The sequence below is a fragment of the Rhodnius prolixus genome, unplaced genomic scaffold (genome assembly GCF_049639745.1).
Source record: "Rhodnius prolixus isolate KJV_2025 unplaced genomic scaffold, Rpr scaffold_4, whole genome shotgun sequence".
NCBI lineage: Eukaryota > Metazoa > Arthropoda > Insecta > Hemiptera > Reduviidae > Rhodnius > Rhodnius prolixus.
This window is the reverse complement of record NW_027411614.1, coordinates 89415-105999: the sequence shown is the minus strand read 5'-3', so window position 1 is coordinate 105999 and position 16585 is coordinate 89415. Positions and strand designations below refer to the sequence as shown.

At 35.4% G+C, this 16585-nt stretch overlaps 1 protein-coding gene across 3 annotated transcripts in view; it reads right to left on the bottom strand.

The window, feature by feature from the left end:
- The window catches only part of LOC141455599 (uncharacterized), a 40838-nt gene that overhangs the window by 6791 nt on the left and 17462 nt on the right, over nucleotides 1-16585 (bottom strand). The window contains exons 2-5 of one of the 3 annotated variants that reach the window (XM_074130771.1): nucleotides 16488-16572; nucleotides 9905-10166; nucleotides 8322-8440; nucleotides 7910-8041 (exon numbers count right to left, since the gene is read on the bottom strand). In XM_074130771.1, coding sequence (XP_073986872.1) covers nucleotides 7910-8041; nucleotides 8322-8440; nucleotides 9905-10166; nucleotides 16488-16572 — 598 coding nt within the window. Of the gene's footprint in view, nucleotides 1-7909; nucleotides 8042-8321; nucleotides 8441-9904; nucleotides 10167-16487; nucleotides 16573-16585 lie in introns of those variants that run through there. The other 2 variants (XM_074130772.1, XM_074130773.1) reach the window with 2 other exon arrangements.

Genomic DNA, 16585 nt, shown 5'->3' with positions numbered 1-16585 from the left:
CTGAGCCCTTGTGACTTTTTTCTCTTCCCGAAGTTGGAAAAATCACCTCAATGGAACTCATTTTGGGACAGTCGAAAACATTCAAACGGCTGTAACCGAGACCAGCTGAGGGCTATTCCAGTATAGGGAGTTCGAGCACTGCTATGAGGAGTGGAAGAAAGGTCTCCAGCGTTGTGTGGCTTCAGATTATTTTGAAGGTGACAATATAGAATTGCAATTCTTTTTGAATAAAAAAAATTAAAAAAATTAGTCTCATTACTTAATTTACAGACCTCGCATGTTCAATTTCACATTGACATTTTGCAACTAAACGTGAATATTTATTTATATTTTATGTTTTGACAAATTTCGACCTAAATCTGATTGTGTGGCAAATGAACTGATCAAATTTGAACTTCGTACAAGTTTATCGATTTTTTGAGTCAGGCGGTTGCTTACGCAACACATGCACAAGGAGAGAGAGAGAGAGAGAGAGAGAGAGAGAGAGAGAGAGAGAGAGAGAGATTGATGAGGAATTTCCCCCCCAAAAAAAATCCGTGTTCAGGGAACATCTAAACCGGATATTTCTGGTGTAAACTTGAAGTCGAAAATCTGCACGATAACAATCAACTAAATTGATTGAGAGAAAGTAAACAAAAACTTAAACTTATGTAATCTAATAAACTTGAACGAACGAAACATCAAAAAAACGAAAAAAATTATTATCCTACATTATTCAATCAGAATACATCTAACGTTCTTATTCTTTAATACATCATTTTAAGTGAATAAATTTCTCGTCTAAATATATAATTATCAAAATTGATTATAGCCTGCGCATACATGTGAATAATTTAACCTAATTCTATGACTACAAAACTTGAAAAATAAAATACCATCATTGTTTACATTTGCACGTGCATGAAATTATTAGAATGTTGCAATTTTTGAGACATATTAGGCTAGCTCAAAAAAAAAAAAAAAAAAAAAAAAAACTGAAACGATTCACGATCTTTATGTTTAATGAAAACATAAAACATATCTATTTGTAAATACCTGAGCTGAATATTCCAAGGTGAACTTCTCATGATTTTAAACGATATGTGAAACAATAAGTTTTGGGAAAAATTGTTTCACATTAATCTTGTTTCAACAGGAAATCGTTTGAAAAAAGATTGGCTAAGCTTTGCGGTAAATGGTTTTGGCGAGAGCTATTTTTTTATGGTCGTGGTAATTTCTATGGCTGGATAGTAGAGGTCAGCGAAGCGTCGAAAGATTGTTTCGTTTATTTTTTTGGTTTTTTTAATTATACGAAATAAAGTAATGCCTATTTTTCTTAAGGCGGGGCTTAACGTCCAACTACCAAATTAGGTGTCGTGGACGGAGGCGACTAGCAAACACAATTTACTATAAATTTCTCATATTAACCATTAAATAAAATACAAGGCCTAGAGACCAGGGAATCGAACCCACTAAACCAACAATACATCTTAGCATTGCGGGTCTAGCCTATAACACCTAACATACTTTACTATAAAGTTCTCTTATTGAATAAAATTCAAGGCCTAGACCGGGGGAATCGAACCCACTAAACCAACAATACATCTTAGCATTGCGGGTCTAGTCTCTTAACCGCTCGGCTATCGTGGCGCCTTAAAAAATTTACAATTAATCCAATAAATAATGAAAACCTTTCAACTGCTTTTCCTTTTTTTTTTTTTATTAAACTTTTCAGTTTAAATTAAAATATTGTAATACCTAAAAAAACTCTCACGTTAATCTACCCCTCAAAAATGTAAGCATTACTTTTGCCCATCTATAAATTCTTGTGTCTCACATTTGATTTAAATTATTAATATTACAACTCGATAGGCAAATAAAACTACAATATTGTAAGTGAAAGGTACAGGTAAGACAGCACTTGTCCAGAGGTAACAATACTTTTGAAAGGTCACTAGTTCGAAGAATACAAAATATAATTTGGAATTCAGTTATTGTAATAAGGAAAAGAATATTTACAAGAAATCATCGCTGGCGGCCAGTTTGGAGTAAATTATTAAAACCGGATATATTATTATTGAAAGAAAAAAAAAACAGGAATTTTTACTAGTTTTTCATATCCCTTTCTCTTTTAATTAAAGGATGTTAACATCCTGTAACTCTTTTTTTAAAAATTTTGATTGTAAAATTGAATTATCTTTAAACCAACGTTGAAGTTAATTAACTTTTACAATAAAAACTCTTTATTTGAAGGAAACTTACGGTGAATCATAGCTAAAGGAAGTCGTGTGAGTGTTTTTGGCAAACTTTTACGTGAATTACAATAAATGGAGATTGAATTGCTTCCTCAGATAAGTAAATTTACAATGAAGAGGACTTTCTTAAAGTTAGGAAATAAATTACTTCCTGCTTTTTTGAAACAATTAAAAACAATAACCATACTTCCGTTAGTAAATATTAGAAGCCATTAATCTCTATCGAAATTTTTTGTTTCAGGACATCCCACTTTAAATATGCAAATACTGAATGTAGTGTGTGGTATTCATATTTCTTCTTTTTATCCAGTTCAATCCTTACAGATTGGAATATATGGATGTTATCCATTAAATATTTATTCAAAGAATCCATTTAAATAATTTGAGGAATAGTTTCAAAAAGTTAAGGACCCGAAGTTTTTTTTTTGTAGCCGGTGCTACCCGAATAGTACCCGAGACTGGCCGAAAACTACAACTATTGACTAAATCTGGAATACGATCTGAACGAACAATAGGAGGTGGAAGCCACGGCCTTAGGCTCTAAATCACTGCCCCATTCCTTTCTTACTAATTTATAAGTAACTTTTGGATACATACATCCATTTAATCATAAGAATTTATGGTAGCATTTATTCAATATGGTTTTTCTTTTAATATTGAAAAATTGCCGTTCTTAAAGAATACTGTTAACATTATATTAGGTGATTTTGGGGAATATTGAGGTACGGTCAATAAATTCACAAATAATTTTTGTTTCTTCATAACCAACGTTTCGGTAAATTCAGGGTATTGTAAAATTTGTGGAGTTTCATGTTAAACTACATCATCTTAACTGTAGAACATCTGTTAAAGGAACGGTAATTTTCCCTTGTATTTTACCATTAATATTCCAATAGAAGGCTAACCTATATGTATGTCTTCGCTTTGGCCTCAAAAATAGATAACAGAAAGAAAACTAGTCGAAATCTAGACGAACTGGAACCCAATTCTGTATTTTTTCGTGGTATTTTACCTTACATTCTCCAAATTAAGTCTACCCTTTGTGCATGGCTTTGGTCTCAAAACTAGATAATAGAGATAAAACTAGTAGAAATCTAGACGAACTGGAACCCAATTCTGTATTTTTTCGTGGTATTTTACCTTACATTCTCCAAATTAAGTCTACCCTTTGTGCATGTTTTAGCATTGGTCTCAAAAATAGATAACAGAAAGAAAACTAGTAGAAATCTAGACGAACTGGAACCCAATTCTGTATTTTTCCGTGGTATTTTACCTTACATTCTCCAAATTAAGTCTACCCTTTGTGCATGTTTTAGCATTGGTCTCAAAAATAGATAACAGAAAGAAAACTAGTAGAAATCTAGACGAACTGGAACCCAATTCTGTATTTTTTCGTGGTATTTTACCTTACATTCTCCAAATTAAGTCTACCCTTTGTGCATGTTTTAGCATTGGTCTCAAAAATAGATAACAGAAAGAAAACTAGTAGAAATTTAGACGAACTGGAGCCCAATTCTGTATTTTTCCGTGGTATTTTACCTTACATTCTCCAAATTAAGTCTACCCTTTGTGCATGTTTTAGCTTTGGTCTCAAAACTAGATAATAGAGATAAAACTAGTAGAAATTTAGACGAACTGGAGCCCAATTCTGTATTTTTCCGTGGTATTTTACCTTACATTCTCCAAATTAAGTCTACCCTTTGTGCATGTTTTAGCTTTGGTCTCAAAACTAGATAATAGAGATAAAACTAGTAGAAATTTAGACGAACTGGAGCCCAATTCTGTATTTTTCCGTGGTATTTTACCTTACATTCTCCAAATTAAGTCTACCCTTTGTGCATGTTTTAGCTTTGGTTTCAAAACTAGATAACAGAAAGAAAACTAGTAGAAATCTAGACGAACTGGAACCCAATTCTGTATTTTTCTGTGGTATTTTACCTTACATTCTCCAAATTAAGTCTACCCTTTGTGCATGTTTTAGCTTTGGTTTCAAAACTAGATAACAGAAAGAAAACTAGTAGAAATCTAGACGAACTGGAACCCAATTCTGTATTTTTCCGTGGTATTTTACCTTACATTCTCCAAATTAAGTCTACCCTTTGTGCATGTTTTAGCTTTGGTTTCAAAACTAGATAACAGAAAGAAAACTAGTAGAAATCTAGACGAACTGGAACCCAATTCTGTATTTTTCCGTGGTATTTTACCTTACATTCTCCAAATTAAGTCTACCCTTTGTGCATGTTTTAGCTTTGGTTTCAAAACTAGATAACAGAAAGAAAACTAGTAGAAATCTAGACGAACTGGAACCCAATTCTGTATTTTTCTGTGGTATTTTACCTTACATTCTCCAAATTAAGTCTACCCTTTGTGCATGTTTTAGCTTTGGTTTCAAAACTAGATAACAGAAAGAAAACTAGTAGAAATCTAGACGAACTGGAACCCAATTCTGTATTTTTCCGTGGTATTTTACCTTACATTCTCCAAATTAAGTCTACCCTTTGTGCATGTTTTAGCTTTGGTCTCAAAACTAGATAATAGAGATAAAACTAGTAGAAATTTAGACGAACTGGAGCCCAATTCTGTATTTTTCCGTGGTATTTTACCTTACATTCTCCAAATTAAGTCTACCCTTTGTGCATGTTTTAGCTTTGGTCTCAAAACTAGATAATAGAGATAAAACTAGTAGAAATTTAGACGAACTGGAGCCCAATTCTGTATTTTTCCGTGGTATTTTACCTTACATTCTCCAAATTAAGTCTACCCTTTGTGCATGTTTTAGCATTGGTCTCAAAAATAGATAACAGAAAGAAAACTAGTAGAAATCTAGACGAACTGGAACCCAATTCTGTATTTTTCTGTGGTATTTTACCTTACATTCTCCAAATTAAGTCTACCCTTTGTGCATGTTTTAGCTTTGGTCTCAAAACTAGATAATAGAGATAAAACTAGTAGAAATCTAGACGAACTGGAACCCAATTCTGTATTTTTTCGTGGTATTTTACCTTACATTCTCCAAATTAAGTCTACCCTTTCTGTTTATTTTAGCCCTGGCCATAAAAGTAGGTGTCAAAGGCAGAAAAAGTGGAAATCTAGACATGGGTTGTCAAAAAATCATTTAAAAGACGAGCAATCAGGTGCAACAGGCAAGATTCACGCAAGCCTCATTAAATTTACAAATTTGATTTGATAGGTGCAAGCTTATCTCCCGCAGCACGAAAATTCAAATGTATAAGACGTTGATCCGGCCAGTGCTTATGTACGGCTCAGAAGCATGGACCATGTCAAAAGTAGATGAGAAGTCCTTGGCGATATTCGAGCGGAAGGTTCTCTGTAGAATTTATGGCCCCTGTACACGTGATGGGCAGAACTGGAGGATCAGGAAAAACCGGGAGGCATATGCTTTGTTCAAGGAACCGGATATCGTCAAAATTGTAAAACTCGGAAGACTGTGATGGGATGAAGAAATGCCCAAAAAAAATTATGGATGGTAGCGTACAAGGTCCCAGGAGGGTAGGCAGACCAAGAACGCGATGGCAGGACTGTGTGGCAAGAGATGCTTTGGTATTGCTTGGATTCCATAACTGGAAGGCGGCTGCGCAGGACGGAGACGCCTGGCGGGCACGTCTTGAGGAGGCCAAGACTCTTCATGAGTTGTAGCGCCATTTAAGAAGAAGAAGAAGATTTGATAGGTATGATCCACAACATCTTAATCCAGTGAGTCTCTAAACGTTACCGGAAGTAGTCCTCCACAGGCCCCCCCGATTAAAGGCAATGGGCCACATTTATTGTCTTCGGTAGTTAAAGGGTTAACAAGGAATTCCACTAAGCGCTATTTTCTTCGAAACTACTTTTTTATATTATCACTTTATTTTAGAACATCGTGGGCTACAAAAAATTACCTCGGGGGCCGCCAACGTTGACAGCCCTGCTTTGAAGTAAAGCAATTATTAATAAGTCAACTAAATGTTTATTTCAAGCATTGGCAAGTAGCTGACAAGTTTCATTATAGCACGATTTATGATAGGAGATAAAATAGCTTGATTTTATCCCCAGGTTTACAAATAAAATTTAAGCTTTTATAAATTTGGAGATTTATCAATAAAATGAAATTAAAAAAGATAAAAAAGACTAGCAGGATGTGTTTATTAATGAGACTCGAGTTTTATTGTTTGATAAAGATAATAATAGATGAATGGGGCGTGGATGCTGGGAATGATGGAGTAGGGGCCGGCGAGTCTGCAGTGATTATTTGGATGTTGTTGGCATAGAAACGTGGGATGATACACTCCTCTCGATCTCCAGTACCGCGTTCTCACTCTCTCTCTCTTTCTCTCAGTTCTACTTCCTCTACCGCACAGCCGACTAAATCACAGCCTATCAGGTTAATTGATTTATGTAGGACCACCTGGTTCGAGGGTGCTCACTCTATGTACTCAAGTCGCCCGTGTATAAACAGCTCTATGTTCAGATTATTACGCTCAAGTACGTACTTCTAGTGCATTTTCACCGTAAAATGCACGTCGTAATGGCGTTTTTCCTAATAAATATTTAATTGATTAATCAATTTATGTATTAGGGAAGGGATTGGTTAGCGTACTGGACCCCCACGAGTTCCCACGCGGAGGTCCCGGGTTCGAATCCAGCTGCTGACCTCTTAGATTTTCTTTTCCTAGGAGCTTCTTACAGCTCTCTGTCCGGTGATGGACAGTGTTGTCTGTAACGAGAGAACACTGTCCGGAGGCCGGCAGTGAACTGAAAAAAGCTCCGGGCGCCAATAACCTTACATGTTGACGCGCCTTAAATCATTAAAAAAAAAAAAATTATGTATTATGTATTTCTATTTTATTTATTTATTTAAATCTTGTATTGAAATTTGCGACTGCAACGGTTGTTGCAACAAGCAAATGTGATGTAATATAGGGTCTTGATTGAAGATTGGAGAAGGCACCCAGTGGCTACACTCCATTAACGTGGACTATTATACTCTTATGAGGAGAGTAGATCGCGGGGCCATCTACTCTTCAATCTCCTTAGCAGGATTACCTGGTAATGTGGAAGAGGCTAGGTGTTCAATTAAAGGATTAGGATGAGCTGCTGTAAAGGAATGAAATTTTAAGAAAACGAGTTTTAGCAAGATCTGTAATGAAAGGGATTTTGAGGACATTATGGGTAGTGAGGTTAGAACGGTGCGTTAAGAAGTTTTCGAAGTATTTTATAAGTTTTTATTTCGTGCATCTTTTTTAACTTTATCTTTAAAAGCGAATAATGTGTCAGAGTCAAATATCTGTTGATATTGTTTGAAATATCACTGGTAACTCAGAACTACATTGGATAGGTGCTTTTAGACCCTCATATCCAACGTTCTAACGTTCTATCGAGGTCTACTAGGAAGAAATAACTACTTTGATGGAAATCTCTTCAACAAAACAAAAAAATTTTCGGAAAAACTGCAAGTTTTCTGGATTTCGCGTAATACCGGAAGTCTCTATCTTAAGCTTAATATTAAACGTAACTGCTCATATAAGATTATAAGTTTAAAGATTTGTTTCCTCCCCCCAATTTACATCTACGAACTATGCTTTCCATACAACGACAGTTTAGTTTTTATATCTATTAAACCCGGAAGTCTGGCACTTATCTAGTTTCGAAACTACATTTCTTTTTTTGTTTCTTACCTTATTTCCAAGGGAAGCTTCTTTGGCTAACATTACTGCAAGACCTCGAACTCTTCGGCCAGCTCCTAGACTTCTCCTTGCCTCTGATGTGGATTTAGCTTCAGGTCTTTGATGATCGTGTACACCTTTTGCCTGAAAGAAAGCTACAATTTTTAGAAGGAAGTACCGAACTGTGCTACATTCGTCTAAAATCTTTTATTTAAAATCAGATGTTTTATTTAATCTAATTGAAAGGGACAAATCAGCTGTTTTGAAGTTTAAGAAAACAGGAAATAGAAGTTTTATTTTTTTTTGTTAGAATCTAGAGGAAGTGAAGCTCCTTTAGATTTCCTCCGTTGAGTCAGGATTAAGTCCAGCTGATTACCATTGCTTTTAAAATGATTTCTTAACAGTTTATAGAAATTATTATTACCTGGAAAAAGATGGCGTGCTCTGTATGCCTCCAGAAATGTGTGACTGGATAACCACAATGACCTCTACATGGAAGAATTTCCAGCCGACCGCTACAAAGTCGATTTGGACATGGTTTACCTAAAAATTTAATAATCGATTTAATAAATTATTAGTTCTCTTATACATTAACTCTTGTTTTGTTAGTAAACTTGCACCGGAGAAACATTTAAATTTGAGGTCGAATTTGAGGGGACTTGTTGGCACAAGTTATTAGAACCATAAACCATGTTAAGTGCGATCTAACAAAGTCTAAATCCATTGCGACCTAAAAGAGCTGATAGCTTCCTTAAGTATCAACTGTACCTAGAATGTGAGCATCTATCTAACGTGTTAACGAGTGCGTGATGAGCAAGAGTTTCCCTTAGGGCTTTGAGCCCATTTATCTATCTGGCCCTTAAGTACATGGTTTAGGGTATTTGGGATGTCAATGAAAGGGATGTTCGTGGATTACGCCAAGTTACCTGAAGAAATGGCTAGTCCATCCTCTTCTTCTGACAAAGGGAAATTAAATTTATGAAGCTGCAACATCTGTGGACTAAACTCTAAGGACCAAAGGTAGTTTATGGCTCCGTACTATTGTTTCTTTTCCTGGTTAATCCAAGAGACCAGTATGAGACTTGTACGGAAATCTGTACCTGTTCTTCGAACTGAAACGCAAGAGAGTTTGTACCCAGTTAAGTGGTTGAATACTCGAACTAAGTTGAATATCGCTGGACAGGAGTAATTTTTGTTAAGGTCGTGAAGAGAGTGTAAGAATGAATCCTCAGTGAGTGAATGCAATGCCCTGAATGCAATTGAATGTCCCGAGCGGAGGTCTGGAGTCCTTATACACTCTGATACTTGGACAGCTTCTACTGCTCTGAGCCCTACCTGGGCTTTAACCCTTTAAATCTTTCTCAGCCATCTTTTTTCCATCTCATTGGATTTCCCAATTCTGTGACACAATTATCTAAGAACAGATAACTCCTAACTTCTAAAACTCCTAAGTCTAATTTTGACGGGCATCAAAAAGAAGCTTCTATAACTGTAAGTTTTGTAAGTTTAACAAAAAGACCCATGGAAGTAAACTATGTTAGTGGTTGTTGCAGAGCTTCATAAACTGCCAGACTTCAAAAAAGAATTCCTTTCAGATATTTATCTTTGGAATGATTTGAATAATTCATAAAAATGTTCTTAATTTATTTTCAGAATTGAAGCTATTAAACATGTGAATGAAGATAAATCTACGGGAGATTTCAAAGATAAATAAAAAGAAATCGAAAATTAAAAAAAAATCGGAAAGAAAAAATAAAAATAAAAATGATAAATCGATATGGTCATGCTTAGCGTTTAGTGACAGAAACGATTTCCAATCTATTGACTTATTTCTAGCAGATTGATTGATTGTGTTAACCCCACCCATTGACGTGACTCGAACTCCCCCCCTCTCTCTCACTATTTGGAACATAACTTAGTTCAAAATCACGATCCGTCATACCAAAAAACAAAAATTAGTAAAAATACGTTCACTACGTTCAAAGGAAATAATCTTTTATTACGTACGTGTAGACGTACCTTGCTGTTTCTTCCTCGCTTTGTCACAGATGGCCGGCCTCAGGTGCACCGTCTCACCGTTCGGCAGGACACATCTTCTAGAACAGACTAGCACGCCAAGACAGGATTTCTTCAATATGTGCACATTATGATTGTTGGTGTTTCGCATCGCCCAGCCGGAAGCGTGTCGTTTAGCTTCTTCACTTTCCGGCGGATATACTAGACGACAATGTCCGTCCGCCCATTCTTCCCAACGATTGTATTCAACTACCTGGACAAGAGGGAGAGAGTTAAAAAGAAAAAGAACAAAAGATTAACAATACTTACAAATAAACAGGATAAATACAATAAAATATCCATTTGGATGTTTAGTACCTTCAATAATATTAGATAAGAACACAATTTCAGTGACAGATATTCTAAGATAGCAGGGTATTCTTAGGACAAATAGCAGGATCTGCGAGGTCAATATTATTATCAAAATCAAGATAAAGCTAAAGTAAAGTCAAAAGTATTGATGATTTCATAGAAATTTGATCAATATTTTACCAGCAGTTTGATCAATATTTCTTTGAACTGAAACCCGGTAGTGGTCCATTATTGATGCAATAATAATGATTCGTTTTGATCTAATGCAAAGTTAAGGTAAAATGAAGTAAAGTAAAGTAATCGCCTATTTTTTCAGGCGGGGCTTAACGTCCAACTACCAATTAGGTGTGGTGGGCGGAGGCGACTAGCAAATATACTTTACTACAAAGTTCTCATATTAACCATTAAATAAAATCCAAGGCCTAGACCGGGGGAATCGAACCCACTAAACCAACAATACATCTTAGCATTGCGAGTCTAGCCTATAACCGCTCGGCTAGCAAAATTAAGGGTACTCAAATGATTTCATCAAAATGTAATTGAAAAAAAAGGAGGATCAAGGAGCCAGGAATGCGTTGCTTATAAAGTCCTTAAGGTAAGCTTTATGATGAAAACTTTCTGCCAAAGCTATTTAACACCCACCTCAAAGGCAAAGCAAATAGACTATAATCAAAAGACAAGTTCAGTCATAGAGATTAACATAGTCTATAATCTAGTCCATGTTGAATAAAATTGTGACCCATATTAATTCTCAACAACAGTACAGTTGGTGAAAACTGTACATTATACTAAAATGTACCCTTATAGTGAAGCCTACCCAAATTTCTATCATAAATTACTTCATCATCAGTAGCAACGTGCTGGGTTATTCCAAATTACTTCATCATCAGTAGCAAAATGTTGTGTTATTCCAAATTACTTTATCATCAGTAGCAACATGCTATGTTATTCCAAATTACTTCATCATCAGTGGCAACATGTTGTGTAATTCCAGATTACTTCATCATCATCAGTAGCAACATGCTGTGTAATTCCAAATTACTTCATCATCAGCAGCAAGTATTAACATGCTTAAGCTTGAGGTATTCTAAGGAAATGAGTAGATGGAACAGAAATCTACGGAGAGAGAATAACGAAGAAGAGGGAAATATCCTCCGAATTTTCTTACAACTTCAGCATTTATTTTGATAATCATAATCTGTATTAATTGCTGCCCAGGAAAAATCGTATGAGATTGCCCACTACTGGGCCAATCAGTACGTCCGCTTCAGAAAAGGATACTAAATTTACCAATTAAATTATTTCTATTCAAAATAATAGTAAATCTATTTGTTAATTCATAAATGTTCAACCTCCACTTTCATTAATAAAAACCAAGACAAGGCAGAGAGTCAGTTTACAATAAAATAGGTTAATAAATTAACCATATGTTGAGCATACGTAATAAATACATAATTATATATGTATATATACCACCCAGACATTTAAACAAATTAAAAAAAAAAGTTAAAGAATACCTAATACAGAACACAATGACAAATAAATTATCTATCTAGTTTTATGTATTCTATAAATTTTGGACGAATAGATAGGAAACGAAATAATGATTTTTCAGTATTTCCTGTCTTACCGGAAACGGAATATTTTTTTTTCGAGTTCTGCGCAAAAAGACGAAAAAATTTCCCAGTAGAAACGAATGGTCTGTAATATTATAAAAATCAGGAGTACAATTTTTTTAGTAGGGTTTTTCTTTTTTATCTTTTCTAAAGTTGTCTGGAAGGATTTTCATCCTCAGGGGTACTTGTACTTGAGGGCTGTCAGAGTGTTTCCACAAATTAAGGAACACTTATTTTTCCTACTTTTTTGTTAGGCTGTTTCGAATTAGATCTATCGTCTTGTCATTAAAACCAGAGTAGAGACTCTGCAGCATCCTTGGAGATAGAACCATTCATCCAAGTATTCTAGGGAAGTTCAGGGAGGAAAAGTGGGAACCAACAGCATAGGATAATCATTCTCCGAGCTAAATCACCTTCCTTTCTATTGCCCTCTTTGAACCTGTTGAAGAAAACTCTCTAAAGAGGATTTTAGATATGGGGTAACCACGCACACCTCAACTCAAACCCTTCACAGAGGATTTAAGGGATAGCTTTCCCAGATTTAAAGGAACCATAGCTAGCCAAGGAAGTTCTAGAAAAGAGAGAGAGGAATCGATAATAATCTCCCTAATACATGAAACCTCCTCGTGCAAAGTCTTCCACTCATATTTTCCAATAATCGCACCTAAATTATGTGACTAGGAATTTTCTTAGGAAAATACGGTGCTCTCTAAGGAAATAATTGAATTCGGGGAGCCGTATCACTTCCTGAAGCTTTAAATCCCCCCCCCCAAGAAAGCTATATCCCATCCAGCATCCGTTTTCTACAAAGGCGGAAATGCCCTCCTAAGGCTGCTGGTTAACTGTAAAAGGCTATCTTCTCCAAGAAGACCCCCGGTTCCTTGGTGGCTCCGATTTCAGTATATATTAACAACATCAGTAGAAAAAGAGTGCTCTTTCATTATGACGTAATATCGCAAACGTCATTACAAAATCCGTAATAAAGAATGTTTAAATTTGAAGGTTCTTACATAAATTAATTTTAAATAAATGTAACAATTAAAAAAGTAATTCATTCAATTCTAATTGTTATTGGAATATTTTTGAGCGGTGGACAATTTTTTTATTAAATAAATAAATGTGTGCCAATAAACATTTTTAAAGCCAATCAAACGTTTTAAAGATTTCACTCACGTACAGCTTCAATGAATTGGAGGAACCTAATTGGCAGATTTGTTATACACAAAGACAAACCTGATGGAACACAAAAAAAGAACAAAAAAAAAACTTGTTCCGTTAAACGTCCCAACTGGTGCTTTACAGGCTGGCAAAATATTACTGTATTGTTCTCATCAAATCAAATCGCTTTTTAAATTATTCTAAACTTGTCTCGTTTTTAATGACTCTACAGGTAATATAAATATTTTAGATTGATTTTATTTTTTTTGAGGGGGGGTAACATTCTTTAGATTTAGATTTTTAGCGGGTTCGTTCGGCAATTTTGACGTTTTTCGATGTTTTACTGGCTAACTTTAAATGCTTAGTTTATGAAATGCAACGCATGTTATATGTTTATAGTATACTTCTTTTTGACGGAGTACTCTGTCCTGCTTAATTTAATTAAATCTATTGTCTCGTTAATTAGAGCCAGGTGAGATTCTACAGCATCCCTGGCGATGAAACAATTCATCAAAATACTTTGAGAGCCAAAAAAAGAAATCAGTTTGACCGTTTCCGAAGATAACATTTTTGTTTTTTCCAATAACAATGATACTTTTAAGTCAGGGGTCCCCAAACTACGGCCCGCGGGCCACATGCGGCGGCCCCCTGAAGACATTTATCCGGCCCCCGTCACACTTCCGGAAGGGGCATCTCTTTCATTGGTGGTCAGTGAGAGGAGCACCAATATGTGGCGGTGCCGCCAAAGCGCTGCTACGCTCAAGTACAGTACTACTTCCGATGACGCGCGTCACGGGCTCCGAAAACAGTGTAAAATAACAGCAGAAGTAGGAAGAAAGAGGAAAGCACTATAACTAAACCGGACATTGGACCATCTCATTAGCCAAAAGCAGGTCCATAATTGCCACAGAAATACTAGGCAGTTTGGTGATTTAAATTTACTTGTTCTTTATTTGAAATATTCCTATTTGTTCCCGTTTTGTTTCTTTTACTTTGAAATAGTTTGTTTTATAGTCCTGCCCTCCAACTGTCTGAGGGATAGTGAACTGGCCCCCCCCCCAGTGTAAAAAGTTTGGGGGACCCCCTGCTTTAAGCTCTGCCTACCAAACTTTTTTTTTTGATGAGGATCAATTGAACATTTTCATATCTAAATGGATCCATCCGCGCGCAAAGTGGTCACAATAATGTACGTAGAGTGAACAAGAACAAGAACATGATTTTTATTTGTTATTTGCAAAGTAGGGTAAAGTCTAAGGTGAGATGGCCAATCGGGAGAGATGGCCAACAGCCGAAATTTAACCGGTAATGTCGTCCGACGGCGCTGCGTGACCTCACAAGTGATGAACAGTGAGTTTATTTTGGTCTGCGTCAAAGCGTTATTAATTAACTCTGAGAATAAAAACATTATCGTCTCAACAAAAAAATTGTATGATAGTTACATACTGCGTGCTGCAGCGAATGTATGTGTCGAAATTTTTTTCTACATATTAGGTAAGTACAATATACGAGTACATTAATGAATCCTAACTTCTAAAACTGTCAAAAAGTATGCGCTGAGTTATGTTTATCATGTTGGCCATCTTGCTCTAGCATTCGAGACATTACGTGAAATTTCCGGAAATTGAGATTCATTTTGGGGCACTCTCACTATCAGCGCTTCTTTGTTCGCCTGTTTTCGAGAACACTTCCAAAAAAAACAACTCTTTTTTTTAAAAAAGGTAAAAAAAAATTAATTTTAATAAAGTAAAAATATGTTGTTGACTTGAAATGTATCTGAAATTTGTTTCGAGATATTTTTAATTGTTATAAATATTAATTATTTGTAAATACTCGTGCAAGAAAGGAGAAAAGAGAAAGCATAAGAGAAAAAAAGAGAAATCAATACTCTTTGGAGAGTACTTCTTTCTCAAAAAGTGACAACTTCACCACATGTAGATATTATTCTTCATGCAGCCTAAGGCTGTATATAATACTAAGTTTGACTTAACCTCTCATGTTCACATGTAAATATACAAGCGCTTAAACACGCCTACCTTAAATTTGGAGCGATATATATATATATATATATATATATATTTACCTCTTGGCTCTTTACTACACGGATGTACGAGTATATTATTTTATATTCATCATGTATTATACTTTCATTTCTAGGTCTCTGCCTAGGTCGCCTATATTAAAAGGCTATGGACTGTCTTAAGGAATTGCGATTAGTGCTTACAATTTTGCCGTCCAAGAAGGAGAGTAAAAGGAGAATAACTTAAACTACTCTAAAATAAACTAACAGAGAAATTAAAGCTCAAAAAGAAATAAAAGAATTAAATAAGAAATAAATTGTCAAAAGAATGTTTAGTTTATTCTTCCCATATTAACACTTGGTTACGTTGCATTTGTCCGGCTTATATTATATATTGTTTAATTGGGATCATTAAAAGAAGTAATGGGTGGGGGGGAGCCTATTTTTTTTACCCCTACATATGGCAAAAGTAACATATTACTTCTCCACTACTACAACTTTTTAAAGTCCTCATATACGCTACAACACAATTACTCATTACTTAATTGGAAGATTGGTCACTACCATTCCAGCGGCAATTCATTCACTCAAAAGACGTCCGTACTTATTGCCCCCCCCCACTTTTGTATTTTGTTTTTACAAAGTTTATCTCTTTGTTGTAGAATTGCTGTTTTTTTTTTTAAATTGAAGTTTCACTGATGTAAATATTTTTGAACTATAATTAAATATTTTTCCACAGAAAATGGAAATTTATTCACCCCCCCCCCCAAATGACGCCCTTAAAGTAAAGCCTATTTTTTCAGCCGAGCTTTACGTCCAATTGTAGTAATTAGGTGTCGTGGACGGAGGCGACTAGCAAACATACTTTACTATTAATTTCTAACATTAACCATTAAATAAAATCCAATGCCTAGACCCCGGGAATCGAACCCACTAAATTAACAATACATCTTAGCATTGCGGGTCTAACCTATAACCACCTAACATACCTTACTGCAAAGTTCTCATTTTAACCATTAAATAAAATCCAAGGCTTAGACCCCGGGGAATCGAACCCACTAAACCAACAATACATCTTAGCATTGCGGGTCTAGCCTATAACCGCCTAACATACTTTACTACAAAGTTCTCATTTTAACCATTAAATAAAATCCAAGGGCTAGACCCCGGGAATTGAACCCACTAAACCAACGATACATCTAAGCATTGCGGGTCTAGCCTATAACCGTCTAACATACTTTACTACAAAATTTCTCATATTAAACCATTAAATAAAATCCAAGGCCTAGACCCAGGGGAATCGAACCCACTAAACCAACAATACATCTTAGTATTGCGGGGTCTAGCCTATAAACGCTCAACTACTAAGATGTTGCCATTGATTAAAAATAAACTAAACACAAAATACTATAATACTATATTATCAACTTACTCGAGGTACGTTAGAGTCGTTGATGTCCCAGTCGTGATGTCTAGGAAGCCTGGAGTAGTTCATTCCAGGGGACTCGGACTCATTCCTTAAAAAAAAAA